This window comes from Calypte anna, chromosome 4B (genome assembly GCF_003957555.1).
Source record: "Calypte anna isolate BGI_N300 chromosome 4B, bCalAnn1_v1.p, whole genome shotgun sequence".
NCBI lineage: Eukaryota > Metazoa > Chordata > Aves > Apodiformes > Trochilidae > Calypte > Calypte anna.
The window spans coordinates 18,254,814-18,270,955 of record NC_044249.1 but is presented as its reverse complement, the minus strand read 5'-3'; the positions used below and the strand labels follow the sequence as shown (position 1 = coordinate 18,270,955).

At 39.7% G+C, this 16,142-nt stretch overlaps 1 protein-coding gene across 2 annotated transcripts in view; it reads left to right on the top strand.

Moving 5' to 3' along the window:
• Positions 1-15,511, top strand: part of POLR1A (RNA polymerase I subunit A) — a 32,288-nt gene extending 16,777 nt beyond the window's left edge. Inside the window, exons 23-34 of one of the 2 annotated variants that reach the window (XM_030450441.1) lie at positions 502-723; positions 2,144-2,358; positions 3,003-3,170; positions 4,084-4,219; positions 5,225-5,382; positions 6,337-6,451; positions 7,074-7,187; positions 8,014-8,295; positions 8,898-9,098; positions 9,976-10,093; positions 11,315-11,479; positions 13,960-15,511. In XM_030450441.1, the coding sequence (XP_030306301.1) occupies positions 502-723; positions 2,144-2,358; positions 3,003-3,170; positions 4,084-4,219; positions 5,225-5,382; positions 6,337-6,451; positions 7,074-7,187; positions 8,014-8,295; positions 8,898-9,098; positions 9,976-10,093; positions 11,315-11,479; positions 13,960-14,060 (1,995 nt within the window). In that variant the 3' untranslated portion in view covers positions 14,061-15,511. The remainder of the gene's footprint in view (positions 1-501; positions 724-2,143; positions 2,359-3,002; positions 3,171-4,083; positions 4,220-5,224; positions 5,383-6,336; positions 6,452-7,073; positions 7,188-8,013; positions 8,296-8,897; positions 9,099-9,975; positions 10,094-11,314; positions 11,480-13,959) is intronic. The other variant, XM_030450443.1, reaches the window with a different exon arrangement.
• The last annotated feature ends 631 nt before the right edge of the window (positions 15,512-16,142 follow it).

Genomic DNA, 16,142 nt, shown 5'->3' with positions numbered 1-16,142 from the left:
ATCTCAAATATTTATATGGGGTGAAGAGGAAGGCTGAAATGGTTAACATCTGACATATGTTAGAGAGCCAGTGGCATAGACATGTCTCTCAGTCACTTTCTAACCAGTCTACATTTTTATTTGTATTCAAAATATGGAGGCATATTTTAAGTCTGTGGCATAATTTGAGCACTCTCAGTTTCAAAAAAGCACCACGTGCTCACCATGTTCTTGCCTATTCCAACTTTGCAGTTGGATTCAACACAGATGACTTTATTCTTCAGTCTGATAAGTTGGATTAGCTTCCTTTGACCAGTATCATCACAGATTATTAAAGAATGGCACTAGTCACACAAAAATACAATGCCTTTTGTCCCATTTGGGTTGAAAACCAGTTTAAAAAATTGTTTTACAGCAGCTGGACGTTTTGAGTGGCAGCTGATGACCTTGTTAGTTTGCTTTGCCTTTTGTGGTACACTGAGCATAGAGAGAAGGATAATCATGCAGATAATTTCCCTACAGGTAATCCAGAAGACAAACCATTTGGATGAAGCTTTAGCAAGGATGGAGTCACACCAAGCCCACCAGCAGTTCAGAGCCATCAAAAAATGGCGAGCCAGGCACCAAAGCTCTGTGCAAAGAGAAGGAGGTTTTCTGATGTTTTCCCAAAAGAAGATGGCAAGTGTAAAAGCACAGATTCCAGGAGGAGAAATCAAAAATGGAAGGGATCCTGCTGCTTTACAGGTAATACAGAAGCAGCTGATTTGGACAAGCCCTTTAAAAAATTCATTGGTATTTTTTTAAAGGCTTTTTGTGTGCCAAAGTGTTTCAGTCTGCTTTAGATAAGTTGCCTTTTGAAGGAATTTTGGGTGGATGGTGAGGCTGAGATTAATCTTATTATTTATTTATTTCATTTATTGAAGTCTGTGGGTCCTAATGCTAGGGTGCAGACCAGGAACTCTTGGGTAAAACTGGTTTTTGGTTAACAGCCCACATTTGTGGGTGGTTTGGGGGATTTTTTGTTTGTTTGGTGGTGGGTTTGGGTTTTTATTTTTTCATGTAAACACTGTAGGTCTCTTTTGAGAGCCTGTTTAAATACAAAGATCAGAGGACTGAGCCAGCCCTGTGAAGTGTTTCAAAGAATTATTCTTGCTTAAGCCTCTTTTGCATCAGGGCACTAATCTGTATGTTATGGCTTCTAATGAAGATTGTATGGATGGACACAACATGCAAACATGTGCAGCTTCAAACCTTCCTTTCACAAGGAATTTACCCTGTTAGAATGTGGACAAGTAGTTAGTTGAAGGTGTTAAGAAACTTAACTGTGAGCTTATCTTCATAAATTAAACCTAATCACTGGTTCATTTATTCAGGTATGCTGAATTTATGTTGCTTTTGGCACTTTTGATAATATTCAAAACAATATGGCCAGGAGATTAATTCACTGATCCTTTTTTTCTTTCAGTAGATGGGTAGATAAAGATAAATGTTTATCCCTGTCTCACTATATTATAAAGCTCAGTGGACAGACTCCCATGTCACAATCCACTTGCCTCTTTGATAACAGAGCAAGGCATGTAAATTATAGGTTTAGCACAATTTCTATATAATTTTTTTTCAAGTAATTATTTACTATTTTCTTTATTAAATGCAGCATTTTAAATATTACTTGAGACACCAGCAAACCAAAGAGTAGAAACAAAACCAATGACTATGCATGAGATGCAAGCTATGTTTAAGGTCTCTGTTGGACTTTTGAGTTTAAATGTTGTCAGCTGAAAATCAGAGAAGCTCCTTTGTCATGCCAGCTTTAGACAGGTGAGGTGGTAATCAGCTCAAGATTTAACAGTGTTGAGGGTGTTCACCCCCAAGTTAAGGTCTTTCTTAGAGAGCTGTGTTTCACTGGAATCTGGAGTAATTGCAATGAATAGATGACTGACTGTTTTAAACTTGTGAAAGACCTTGGAATCATTTGGGGTCATAAGTGATCAGAAAATAGGGGCTACCATAATTGTAGCCAAGTTGTTGTTTGCTGTGTTATGTACACCTTGAAGTTTTACACAGTCTTACTTCTTCTCCTTTGGTATTGCTCTGTTGCTATGTTATTTGGTTTTGGTTTACTGTGGATAAACCAACCTGCTTAAAAATCTCTTCTGATTTTCAGTTATTGAAGATGTGGTATGAACTGGATGAGAAGAAACGAAGAAAATACCTGAAAAAGGCAACTAAGTGTCCTGACCCAAGCCTTGGTGTTTGGCGACCAGATACTTATTTTGCTTCTGTTTCAGAATCATATGAAAGTGGAGTTGAAGATTATATCAACAAATGGGAGTTTGAAAACAGGCAAAGTAATATGTGTCCAACACTTTCTTCTGATAGGTACTGACTTCTCTGTGTTTACTTCTTTGCTCTGAGCCAAACAAAATACATCTGGTTTTGGACTGAGATTGCTAAAGATGAAAATTTTTATCAACTCTTGTTTTTGTTGATAGCTTTTTGAAACAAAATATGCTCTGAAACTGTGTGTGTTGTGCTCAGGGGAGAGGCCCTGGTTATCTGTTTCTTCCAAAAGTGATTTTTCCATGCTGCTAAGAGCTTAGGCAAAGGCTTCATGGAGTAACAGCAAGGTATTGCTGTTTCCCTACTTATAAAATAATACTTCTCAGTTACAGTTAAAACCAAAATATGCTCTTGCCACACCTTGGGGTTAGCAATGCAGTTAGGATGAGCAAGTGGGAATATGTGGACTGTCTTTTGACATTCTGGGATTTAGCAGCAGAAGTTAAATATGTTTTGGCCAAGGCCCCAGCCCTGTGTTAATGGGTCTTGTTTGTCAGATGAAATTGAGATAGACAATTTTACAGTTTCTGGAGTGTATTTCTCCAGGAGAAATTGGCTGAAATAAGTAACTTTATTGAACTGAGCAATGTTTCAGTCTCTTCTGAGGCTTGTTGTTTATTTGAATTTTTTAATACCACAGTGAACTAAACCTCCTCTTCTTTCCTCTTCTTTCCTGTCCTTAGATTAAAGAATTTGCTGTATTTGAAGTGGCAGAGATCTCTTTGTGACCCAGGAGAAGCTGTGGGTCTTCTTGCAGCTCAAAGTATTGGGGAACCTTCCACACAAATGACTCTGAACACCTTCCACTTTGCTGGCAGAGGTGAAATGAATGTCACATTGGGTATTCCAAGGTGAGAAAACTGTGTTCTTAGTGGCTCCTATGCCATCTTTGGCACTTATGGAGCAGTGCTTGATCTCCTTGGCAAATGTAGGTGTAATCTTGAGGGCAGATGATGAGTTTAATTCAGTTTAATTGTAAATAGTGCCTGTTCAGAATGACTTTGAATATTTTACAACCTCATGGTTGTTTTGATTTGTTTTCCAGATACCAGATCTGTGAAGGCCCCCCTTGTGTATAGCAAATGGCTTATTTGTTTCTGTGGAAGCCTAAAGAAATGCTGCTTTCTGGGCGTGCCCTCTGCCAACATTTTTTTTCCTCCTACAAATTTTCAAACCTATTTACTCCACACACAAAATTTCACTGCAACTCTGAATCTGACATGTTTTGTATTGTTACTGCCTGTGTAGAGAGAAACCTGTTTTATAGCAGACAGGTTTCCTTTGACTCTTCTGTGTGATGGCAGTGACTTTATCAGCACTTTATCACTGTTGCCAGACACTCATTAGCTTCTTCTGAACAAAATGGGTGCTGGCTCTGGCCTCCTGCATGGGTGTCATGCCTTAGGTGGGAGCTGACTGTGTTACTAAAGAGAAGCAGGGGGTGGGGAGAAAGTATGAGGAGCTTTTTATGCATCTGTAGGAAACAGGCTTCATTAGTTCTTTTCTTGGAGTAATTATTGTCATTTCTAGTCTCTTCCTGTCACTGGGGTGAAATCTGATGGAGGCAATAGAGTCCCTGTTGTGCTGTGCCTCAGGAGGAGCCAGAAAAGTGAAAAGCAGCAGTGCAGTGGTAACCACAGCTCTTGGTGCATGTGTCTTTGGTAGAACTGGCTGTTGCTGCATGCTGCCTAATTAAATTAATTTGGTATTGATTTGATTGCATAGTGCTTGTAGTGTGTGATTTGAAGGTTCTTCTGTTGAAAGGTTGCGGGAGATACTGATGGTGGCCAGTGCAAATATCAAAACACCAACAATGAGTGTTCCTGTGTTCAGTACCAAGAAAGCTCTCAAGAAGGTGAAACAGCTTAAGAAACAGCTCACAAGAGTGTGCTTAGCTGAGGTGAGCCTCCTGTTCAGTGTATCCTTTGAAAGTCTGCAAAGCAGTTTTTTATTTGAGCTAATCAGTTAGTCTGGTTTAGAGCAATTTCCATTTTTGAGGGCTTACCTAGGGGTAAGAGAGGGTCCTTTCTGTTCACCTCTTGCATACTGGACCTATAAAATCTGCTAGAAAGTGGAGCATTGAAAGGGATTGCAGTCCCTGGGGCTGTATGGGAGTTAAATTCAATTTAACCTGTAGAGCATTGTCACAGGCTACAAATTCTCTATAGAATATAAAGGGGGTTGGTAGTAATTCATGTAATTCTCTTCTTAATGGGAGAGAGGATTTATGTTTGCTGCCATAGCCTTTCCCTCAAGCCCATTTTTATCAGTCTCTAGAATTGGAGGGATTTTGTTAAGTCTTTAAAAGACAAACCAATCTAGCTGTGACTGACATAGCAGGAGACATTTTTGTTTGTCCCTCACTCCTTCCCAGTCTCCTACAAGTGGCTGTACTCAATCAAAGCAAAACATGTGGCTCCTTAGAGACCAAATATATGAACATCTGATGAGTCTGATGTGTTTTGTGCTCCTTCTTCCTAGGAGTGCAGTCTTTGCTGTGCTCTCCTGCAAACCCTGCCCTCTTACGTCTTAGTTTTTCAAGTTGAAAGCAGCAAGCAGAGATGAAACTACACTGGCCTGAAGTACTTTCCTGCTCAGTGAGCATGGGATAAGGAAATGAAGCTGTAGGCCCATTAAGTATGGCATCTTGATCAGGAGTCAAGTGGGAGGTGGGGCCTCTACCAGTATTCTCTTTAACAATTAATTACTGGGAGGACTATAAGCCAAAAAGAGTGCCCCAGGGCAGAGTCCTTTTGCCTAGGAGCTGCCACAAGGCTTCCAGAAAGTTTGCCAGTTAGTCTTGTGTGATTCCAGTCTCATTTGGAAAACAACTCATTGGAATTGCAGGAAATAAACCAAAATGTCTTCATCAAAGGAGTAACCTTCCTACTTGGGGCTGTTGTAGGTCTTGCAGAAAGTTGAGATAGAGGAATCCCTGCATGTGAAGTGCAAGGAGAACAAACATCGCCTCTACAAGATCAAATTCCATTTCTTGCCCCATGAATATTACAGAGAGGAGAAGTGTGTGAAGCCCAGGCAGATCTTGCACTTCATGGAAACAAGGTGAGTTTGCTTTCACATACTTCAATATTTGTTCTTTTGCCTTTCTGTAGACACTGGATGTAGTTCTTTACTGCTTCTGTTGCTGTCAGAGCAGCAGTGTCTTGCAGATGTGCTTCTATATAGAATATTCTATATAGAATAGAAGCATCTATTCAGTTGCTTTTTATGTCTTGAATAAAAGTGGTAGTTTCTGGTGTGGTGACAGTAGGGGACAGTATCAGGGCAGATGCACATCATTCACATGTCTCTGATATACTCAGAGAAGAGCCATAAAAGCAACATCTCATTCCTTATCATTGGATGCTTGATCATTTATTACCAGCAAAAATGCTTGAGTACATTACGTATTCCTTGATGCCCTCAAGAAACAGAACTAAACCTTAATTTTTAATTTATTTTTTTTTTAACAATAAATCAGAAAATGCTGGCTTTTTTGCTCCCCCCTTCATTTTTCCCCCCCCTGCTTCCTTCCCCATAACTGGCCCCATTTCTGTTGAACATTTCATGGCAAGGGTCTGTTGAAATCTATTTTTGTTTTGCAAAAAGGCTTCATTGATTTCCTCCTCCTTCAGGCCACATGCATTCATGCTGGATTACTTTAACAATTTTGCATGGATGTGTTGGTTCAAAGAAATAAAAAAAGTGGTATAATATCTCTTCTGAAGGTCAAGTTGGTGTGCAGATCTTATGATTTTATAATGTTAATCTTTGGATGCACAGTTAAATCTTTGATTAAAAGAAAGATGATATCAACCTTCTGATCCCTGCAGGAAATGGAAAGAGGAAAGAAGAAAAGTTTTTTTTCTTATACTAGAAGTACTTTTGCATCCACCAGAGAATATATCCTGTCATGAGTTGACTGGCTTCTTAAACAGAACAAAATAGCTTTCTGACAACTTGAAACTGACTGCAGTACTTTTGAGGTTTGACATTCTGTGTTCCTGCTTCTTTCAGGTTCTTTAAAATTATTCTGGAAGCAATTAAAAGGAAGAGTGCAAAGATGGCTTCTTTTACTGAAGTCAGCACCCGGAAGGCAACTCGGAAAGATGCTGATGTTGACCAAGACAAGGTACAGGAAAGCAGAGCTTGAAAAATGCTTCATCTCCTTTACTTGTATCTGAGAATTTAGAAAAGTCTAATGTGGTTCAGTTTGAACAGGAAATGTGTGAATACTAAATTACTTCTTAAATATTTTCTCCATGCATGAACTGACTTTGCATTCTCTGAAAACTAACAGGGATATTAAACTTACTGTGTATTAAGTCCTAATTTGCTCAAGACTGTACTCTGAAAATGTAGCTTCATTTTAGCTTCATTGACATCAACACATAACTCTCCATTTGCTTTCAGATCAATGTCCTGATGTGGCTGAAAAAACTCTGGGGAAGATGCTTTTTAAATTTTTTGTATTGTATATTCCTTCTGCCACTCTTCACTTATCAAGCACAATCATATAAGCAGGCTGATAGCTTAACTAGCTTAACTAGACATGCAGCTTGTTTAATGCTAAGGGTATCATGAGTGTAAGTTCATTATTTCTTTCTAGTAGTGGGCTTATAGAAGTTTATTTTCCTTAGAGGCAGAACATTGAACAGGGAATTGTTAACTCCAAATGTATGGCTAAGGCCTTTTGATGCAGTTCATGCTTCCTAGCAGTCAGACTGATGATCTGGTCTTTCATCCATTTCTAGACAGAGAATAATGAGGAAGCTCCAGCTGAGGAAGAAAATATTGTTGATGCAGAAGCTGATGAAGGGGATGGTGATGCTACAGAAGCAAAACGGAGGAAGAACCAGGAAGAAGAGGTAATGATTTTGTAGCTGATCACCAGAGCACTTGAATTCCATTTTCCTCTGCTTCAGTTTGAGTTGGGAAGGAAAACTGCTGTTGAAACAAATGGCTTTTTAAAAAAAAGTGTTAAAAAAATGAAAGGGAATAGGGAAGTCTCTGCTGATCAGTTTTGATCTGATGGGGAGGAAATCTGAATCAAAAATAAGCTGAGACTTGTGATGAATGTGGTCATTATAGTTGAGCCCAGCAACTTCTGTCCTTGAAGAATAATACAGAACCATGCAAGTTACAGATGCAAGAGAACATCTGGTGTTTTTTTGAAGCCAAGTTCTTTAACTGTTGGGTAGGTGTGTCTGGCAATCAGGTTTTTTGTGCTGTAGTTCACTTTACCTCTCACTAATTTCATGCCATTAGTTGTTTCTAAAACTCTGCTGTGGTTCTTCTCTCTGGCTCTCTGTGTATTTCCATGTTCTCTACTTCAAAAATTACTGCTTAGAAGTTTGGTTTCCATAAATTAAAGAAGAGGGCAGAGTAATTTAAAATAATGAAGGAATCCCTTCATGAGGGGAAGAGCCTTTTTAGGGCAAAAACTAAGTTCTGCTACAGTCACAATAGCCTGTATCATCCTTGCCTGTACTGAGTAACAATGGAAAGATTATAAAGAAACAGACTGAATCTGTTGCAATATTTCAATTATAAAAGAATTGCATTTTCTTTGTGTCACAGGCAAGATATTTGCAACTCAGCTGCCAAGAATATTCTTGAGTAAAACTGATTGCTTGTGTGCTTTGTTTCTGTATGTGTTCTGGCTCAGATAAAGACAGCATAATTTCTTTGTAGGTTGACTACGAAAGTGAAGAAGAAAATGGGGAAGAAAATGTTGGTGAGAATCCAGATGATGAAGAGGCAGAATCAGAAAAAGATGAAAGGACACCTGGTGCTGAAGAAGATCAGAATGGAGCAGATGCTGATGAATCTCAACATCTTTCCTTTATGTCTCAGACTAAAAAAGAGAAACATAGGTTGCTTCAGTCAGCTGAAGTGCGAGTAAATGCTGTTCTGGACAGCCACCCATCAATAAAGAACTACATGTTTGACACTGAAAATGAACTTTGGTGTGAGGTAAGATGCTGGTGCCTGGAAACATCTGTGCATGGCTGTGCAATGTTGCATGTAGCTCCCATAACAAATGGTTCTTTTCAGTGAAGTGCTGCTGTTTTGTCTCAGAAATCCAATATTAATACAGAAAAGTGGCACTACAAGTGTACTTCTTAACATGATTTTTAATGACTTTTAGAACTCCTGATGAAACTTCCTTTTTAAAAACAAGATTTTGACACATTTAATGGGTTTTAATCTTTTAAATATTTGGTGCACCATGATGTAGCTCTTGATGAGGAGAAGCAGTGGCTGTTGAAAAAGTCTAAACATCATGAAAAACAACCAAACAAAAGTTCCAACACACACATACCCCATCCCCAACAAGAGCTACCAAAAAAACACCCATTCAGGGTAAGCTCAGGTATCTTGGAATGGTCCTGGGATGTGGTATTCACATTTCCATCATTCAGCTGGATTTCTAGCCAGACATTTGTGTTCCTAAACACACACACAACTAGGGTAATTCCCTAATTTTGCCTAAGAAGACGTAGGCTGGTTTTTGAGCCCAGTGTTGAAACTTCCTTCCAGAACAACACTACATTGTTGGTTTTTTTTCCTCTTAGGTTTCACTGGCACTTCCACTGATGAAGGTGTACTTTGACCTGACCTCCCTGCTGGTCTCTCTGGCACGTAACACAGTCATCCATGAAGTGAAGGGCATCACACGATGCTTGTTGAATGAAAGTACCAATAAGCAAGGAGAGAAGGAGCTCATTCTGCATACTGAAGGCATAAACCTTGCAGAGCTGTTCAGATACTCTGATGTATGTCATCTATTTATAATCCTGAACTTCAAGCATCTTTTGTGTTCTAGGGAGAGATGGTGCATGCTGGGTGCCATTGACATTATCAGGGGTGATGTGTAGTTATTTCAGCTCTCTTGCTCCTCTATTTTCCCCTTAGATGCATTCAGCAGAGCATTTCTAAAGTGTAACTTGCAAATCACTTCTTGTGCAGCAGCCCAGCATCTAATGACAGATAATTCCACACCATGCTGCTAACTGTCTCTTTAAATGCTGCTTGGGAGAGTTCTTCCATCTAAATGAGTTGCAGTACTTGGAGATGGATAGTTCTGTCATACCATCTAGGCCATAGCTCTACAACTAGGGTTTTTTTTTATGCTATATCTGCTTCAGTGGTTTTGCTCTAAGTTCTGGCTGGCTGAGACAGCCTGGCCATTGCCTTATGTTGCTTGGAAGAATAGCACAGAATTATAGAATGCCATGGTGGAAGGGACCTCCAGGATCATTTAGTCCAACCTTTCTAGGTAAAAATTTTACATTATAATAAGGTCTCCACTAAGCCTTCTCTTCTCAAGGCTGAAATATGTTCCTCTGCTGCTTAGGATGGATTGATTGATTGATTGCTTTTTCTAGTTTCAGGTAATTTTCTTCTATGCTTAGCTTTGATTTCAATACTCCTATTCACATATAAAATGCTGTGATCACTAGCTTAAACATAAATCCCCAGAGCAGTTTTATCTCTGACTCTCAAGCTGCTGCCTAGTTGTTCTTCAGCAGTTAGTGCTGCTGATGCTCATGACAAATGTAGAAAAAAAAATCTTGGCTTAAGTTGCTTGGAAATGCAGAGAAACTATTGTCTTAACTTGTATCTGTGAACTATTTATTTATTTTCTTTCAGATTTTGGACCTGAACAGACTTTATTCCAATGATATTCATGCCATGGCTAATAATTATGGAATTGAGTCTGCCCTGAGGGTGATTATAAAGGAAATCAAAGATGTATTTGCTGTATATGGTAGGATTTATTTGTATTTTTAAAGATAGTGTTTATTATGAAGACAGCAAAAGCCAGCCACAGTCCTGACAAAGTTATGGCTTTGCTTGATCTTTTTATTTCTGTGTGAATTTTTAAGTTGCATCTTTTGAACGTTTTAATGATTATAGTGCCTTCTGTGGAGCCATTAGTTAATGGTTAGGTTCCATTTAATCAGTAGGAAATTCATTAGACAAGGTTAAATTTATCCCCCTATTCACAGAGGTTTTGTGTTCCAGCATATTTATTTTTTGCTAGCTGGAAGGTTCAGACAAATGAACTCTTACCATCTGAGGAACCTAACTGTGTTAGACTTGCATGGTAGCCTTGAAAATAGGATTAATTTTGCTTTTTAATGAGAAGAATCTAGGCTCCTGTTGTAGTTGAATTTATGTTTCTGAAAATAGCTATGAAAATAGCTATGCTGCATTGTCTGAATGTTCTCTCTGCCTGGATTGTTCAGAGAGCCCATGCATCTGGCTTAGGGAAGATGCCTGACTTCATAGGCACGTTGAGTTTTCCCTGAGTTGAGTCTTGCTGTGAATTAAACTATTGAGAAGAGGGAAGATTAATAACAGTGGGAATTTTAGCAACCAGTTATATCAAACAGATTTGCCAGCTGACAGCCCAGAGTGGTCTGACCTTCAAGTTGTTCAAGAACTGCTAGGTAAATGTTGACAGAGCTGTTAATGATCCCCTGTTACATGGACTCCACCAATGTTATTTAAAAATAAGTGCTGTTTCCTTTTAGCTGCAACCAGTTTTTCTGTGGATACCTAACATTTTGCACAGAAAATACCAGAACATTCCTGCCTCTGGTGCCCAGGTAGTGCAGGCCGCCAGGTGAGGGGCCATCACATATGGATGGATGTGTGCCCCTCTCCTGCAGAACCACAGATGATGCAGTGCTGACTGATTTTATGCAGAGAAACTCTGCTGCCTTACAGCATTCTTGACATGCTGGTTTCCCTGGAGAAATATTGGTTTGTCTTATGGTGAGGTCTGCCCCCCTCCTTGATATTTGAGGGGAGTAGTTAAGCCAGCTTGTTCACAGAGAGGTGGAACTGCCAGAAGAACATTACTAGAGATGTTCTCCATGTTCATTTAGATTCAGGGGGGGGGTTAGTTTAGACCTGATTTAAAAAAGAAAAATATAGCTTAGCCCTTGAATCCTCTGATCATTGCTTTTTCTTGTGTTCTCAGGCATTGAGGTAGATCCTCGGCACCTTTCACTTGTGGCAGATTACATGTGTTTTGAAGGGTTTTACAAGCCACTGAATCGTTTAGGAATTCAATCCAACTCCTCCCCTCTGCAACAGATGACATTTGAAACCAGCTACAAATTCTTGAAAGAGGCAACGATGATGGGTAAATGGTTTAGTTTGAACTACATCACTGCAGCTTTTCACATGTGCTTTGTTTTGATCGTAACCTTCCACTGTTTTGAGTAAAGCATTATTGCATTAGGGGGAAAAAAAAAGCCAGAGGCTAAAATTTTAATTAAGCCATTGCCTAGGAAAATGTTCCAGATGTTTTTAATAAAAATTTTGTCAGCTTAAATGAAGTCAGGTCCCACATGTAATCAGTGGGGTCTGTGACTCCTTTCTTTAAGAATTAGATTGGCATTTTTGTAACAAGCCTTAAGATTAAGATTAGTTATAGCAAAGTCTTTTGAAAGATGGCTAAATGTCTTTTTCTGTCTCTGCCATTAAAACTGAATTTGCTGCTTTGTTTTTGTGTCTCTATTATAACTCCTGTATTTCTATGTCTTCTCTAACCTTGCTTTTGAGAATTTTATTGTGAGAACAGTCCTGGTTGTTACTTTGATCCTGATTTTCTCCTGATTTGCAGCACTTCTTACTATCTTTGTGGTTTTTCCCTCAAACACAGAAGTGGGTTCAGATTTAGTTGGCTCGTGGTAGGTTTCTGGTGCCTTTTGAGATGTCCAGGTGTATCCTTTCCACTCTTTTCTTGCTGTTCTGGAAGGAACAGAGGTCACGTGGATGCATGAGGGGATTTGCAGTGGCAGTAGCCATCTACATTTAGGAGTCCTATCCAAAAAACTTCAGCCTTGAGTCTGCCCATTAGTGACAGACAGTTTGCTTCATCTCATGCTTTGGACACCAGTTACATCTCCTTTTTGCAGATATTCTTGATTTCTGTGACTTGCCACTGGGATGCCTCTTTGAATGTTCCTGTTTTGGTTTTTTGCTACTTACTACAAAAGGGAAAAGCTCTTGATGTGGTCTCTTTACTTAGTATCTTAAACTGCCTTGCACAGATGTTGGGGATAATTCTGTGACTGAATTTATTTTTCTTAATGCTGTTTTATACCTTTTCTGGGAAAGTGATTTGGGTTTCAATCAGTAGTATTGATTACAACTGACTTAAAATTAATATGAATATTAGAAAGGAAAAGTGTAAATCTAGGGTGAAATGAGCTAGAAGAGGATGTTTCCTGCACTCTCATTCTGGATTTATGTTACTGGCTCAGGTATAACATAAGAGTATTGCCAAGTGGAACATAGCTTCATTTATGGATATTATGAATAAAGACATTAAGTGCATACTGAGAGGGGCATGGGGAACTGTCAGGAGAGCTACACTGGTTACAAGTGGAAGGAGTTACTGATTTCACCATGCTGGAAATCAAAATCATCACGTGGATTGCAGCAGTCTGGCTCTAATTAGCTTTAATGTAACTGATAACTTGAGTGTAAATTGAAGGAGATCCTGCATGGGGCTCTGCCTGCTTATGGGCCTGATCAATAAGAAGACAAAATAAGGCAGAGCTGACTTAAGAAGTGGCACTAGAGTGCAGGTGTGACCCAGCAGGCTGCAGGGTTGAGTGTGAGGACAGCCCACTGCATCAGAAGCAACCTCCTTTTGGCTGTTTGCTCAAAGAATACCTCTTTGTTAACATCACATGAGCCAAGAGGACAATTACGACTGTTTTATTTTAATGCTTTAACAAAGGAGCTTTTTTTTTTTTTTTTCTTCAACTGACACACATTTAGGAGCAGTTATTTCATTATTCAGCCACTGCTGTGGAGCAGCTCCTCCCTTTGTCCTCTGTATGACAGAAAGTTCAGTAAGTTTTGCTCAGTAGAATAAAGATGACCCAAACTCACTCAAAAGTTTTATTCAACAGTTTTATTTCCAATCTACCAAACTCTCTAATGACAAAATTCCAGCTTGCTGTAGTTAGGATGAATGAAAAACAGCCTGGATGCTTATAAAAACAGTGAAAGCAAAACAGTCCTAGCCAGACATGTCATCTGGCCAACTTCCAAATTTCCCTGACACTATTTCGCTAGAGTGAGTAACCACAAAATCAAAGGAATTCATGGAATGTCTTTCCAGTGAAAAGTTCTCTTCCTATCTAGCCAGAAGGATTTAAAATCCACATCAAAAGGATTCACTCAAACAAAGGAAAAAGGCAGTGATGAAAAGGGAATCTTTCTGGCTTTGCCTCACTGATGTTTTTTTGGTTTTTTCTTTTTTTTTAGCAATCTATTTAATCAGCAAAATGTGTTCACTGGAAGGTCAAATCTGTGTTCTCTTAGACCTTAGGGTATGTTGTGTTTTCATGATGAATAGGGATGGTTTAGTAATGTGTGCCCTAATTCTCTGCTTGCACAAAATGATTAGGAAGAGCTAACAGTTGTTCTAGGAGGGGCAGGCAGCATTGGGCTCCTGCTCTGAGCAATCCAGTCTGAACAGTAGATGGCACGAGTGCTGAACCAGATGACTTCTTACATACAAGCCAAAATGCTTTCTTTTCAGCACTGACCTTTGAGAGGCCCTTGGAAACATCCTAATCTGGTTTCATTTGAATTTTGTTACAGGTGCCCACGATGAACTGAGATCCCCTTCTGCATGCCTCGTGGTTGGAAAAGTTGTGAAAGGAGGGACTGGTTTGTTTGACCTCAAGCAGCCCCTCACATAGTGTCCAGGTGAAAACTTGAGGGTTCAGACTAAAATGTTCATCATAAGAGATACCTATGCCCTGCACCTACACAACAAGGGGTGTCATCTTCCCTGTGCTAATACGTTTGTTAATCTGGATACCTGATGAGCCTGATCTATTTAATGAGAATGTCTGCACCTATGGGAGCTATCCTCTGATCCAAAGAAACATTTATTTACTGTTCATTAATGTAAAAAAAAAAGAGATTATTGACTTACACTAAGAATAATAAAATGGAGACTGTCTGGGTCTCAGACAGGCCAGGCAAGAGCTGTGGCTGACAGAAGTTTAAGCAGAATCTGTTCATGCTGCCTAATTCTTGTGGGACAAAGTCCCATCTGGGTGAGTCCTGCCCATTGCCATGCAGTTGTTACATGACAGATGTCCAGAACTGGAAGTCACACTCAGACTCACAGGTGTCCCTGGGCAATGCTGTGCTGAAGCTTCAACATCATATTGAAGTATCTCTGCTTGTGGCATGTCCTCTTCTTTTGCTGTACTCATGTGCACTGCTGTGACTCTTTTTTTAAGCATTAGAGGTTGCATTTTTCTCTTCTGCTACTTCATTTGTTAGGAATTATGTTTGTGACTCAATCGTTAAATTTCTTCATTAGCTGAAGACCAAAATTCAGAGTTTTTATGATTTCTTTAGGCATAGAATAGAATCATAGAATCATCAAGGTTGGAAATGACCTCTAAGGTCATCAAATCCAACTTGTCACCCCAACATCCCCAGACAACTAAACTATCTGATCAAGTGGAAAAGGCATTTTCCAGTGCCTACGCCTGGACCTTTTTTTTGGGATCCAGGTCTCTGCATAAGTGAGTCACAGAATGGCTTAGGATGGAAGGGACATCTGCTCCAACCTCTCCTCCAGACAAGGTTGCTCAAAGCCTCATCCATCCTGGCCTTGAACACCTCCATGGACATCCCCAATATCTCTGGGCAATCTGTTCCAGAGTCTCACCACCCTCATATTGAAGAACTTCTAAACCCACACTCCTTCAGTTTAAAACCATCTCCCATTGCCCTGTTGCTGGACACTCTTACAAAAAGTCCCTCTCCAGCCTTCCAGTATGTCCCCTTCAGGTACTGGAGGGCTGCTCTGAGGTCCCTCCAGAGTCTTCTCTTCTCCAGGCTGAACAATCCCAGCTCCCTCAGCCTCTCCTCGTAGCCTCTCCTCCCTTCAGCCCCCTCCTCTGGACTTGTGCCAACAGATCTATCTCCTTCTTATACTCAAGTGCAGAGTAGAGGGGGAGAAAGGAAGTGAGACACCTGACATCTGATACAGATTTATTCTTTAAATGGCAATGTGAGCTGCTGTGACTTCACAAAAGGATCTTGTAAGAATTACCAAAACAGGGTTTTTTAAAAACTATTTTTTCTTAAATATTCTATATCAAAAGAGGGTATTTAATAAAGGACAATGCAAAAAATATTCTGGATTCCCTGTTATGTAGCTCTGTTACTGAGAGAATTTTGTCATGCACCTAGCAGCCACTGCTTTGATGTTAAAAGTTGTTAATCAAGAGCTGTTAACAGCTCTTCAGAAATCAGACTTTCTTGTTGATTAATTTGATTGTAATCAGTGATTAAATTTTTTTTCTAGCTTGTTCCCTACCATCTAGGCAAGTTTTCTAACAGATTTCAACCTCTGATCATCTGCAGTGGTGCCTCTAAGCTATTGGGAAAGTGCCAGAGCTCTCTTAGCCAGCTGAGAAGCTCCTGGTTCCAGCAGACCCATGCTAACAGGGATCAGATCAGGTACTGGGAGACGTTGGCTTGGGATTGTGAAAGAGCCTCTGGAGTATCTTGATGGATTCCATTCTGCCTCAGCCTCTTAACTCTGTGTCAAATGTACTGCAAAGTGTGCTGAAGCTTAACAAATGCATTAGGCTGGTGGCTCTCCAGTTTCACTGTGCAAATCCTCATAAAAGATTTGCTTGTGTCTTTTTCCAGTCTTAGCACCTGTTATGTATTTCTCAAAAACATGTCCTTTGTGAACAACTGGAATTAGCTTGGATACAGTTTTGCAAATGGAATGGGAAAGCACAAATGTG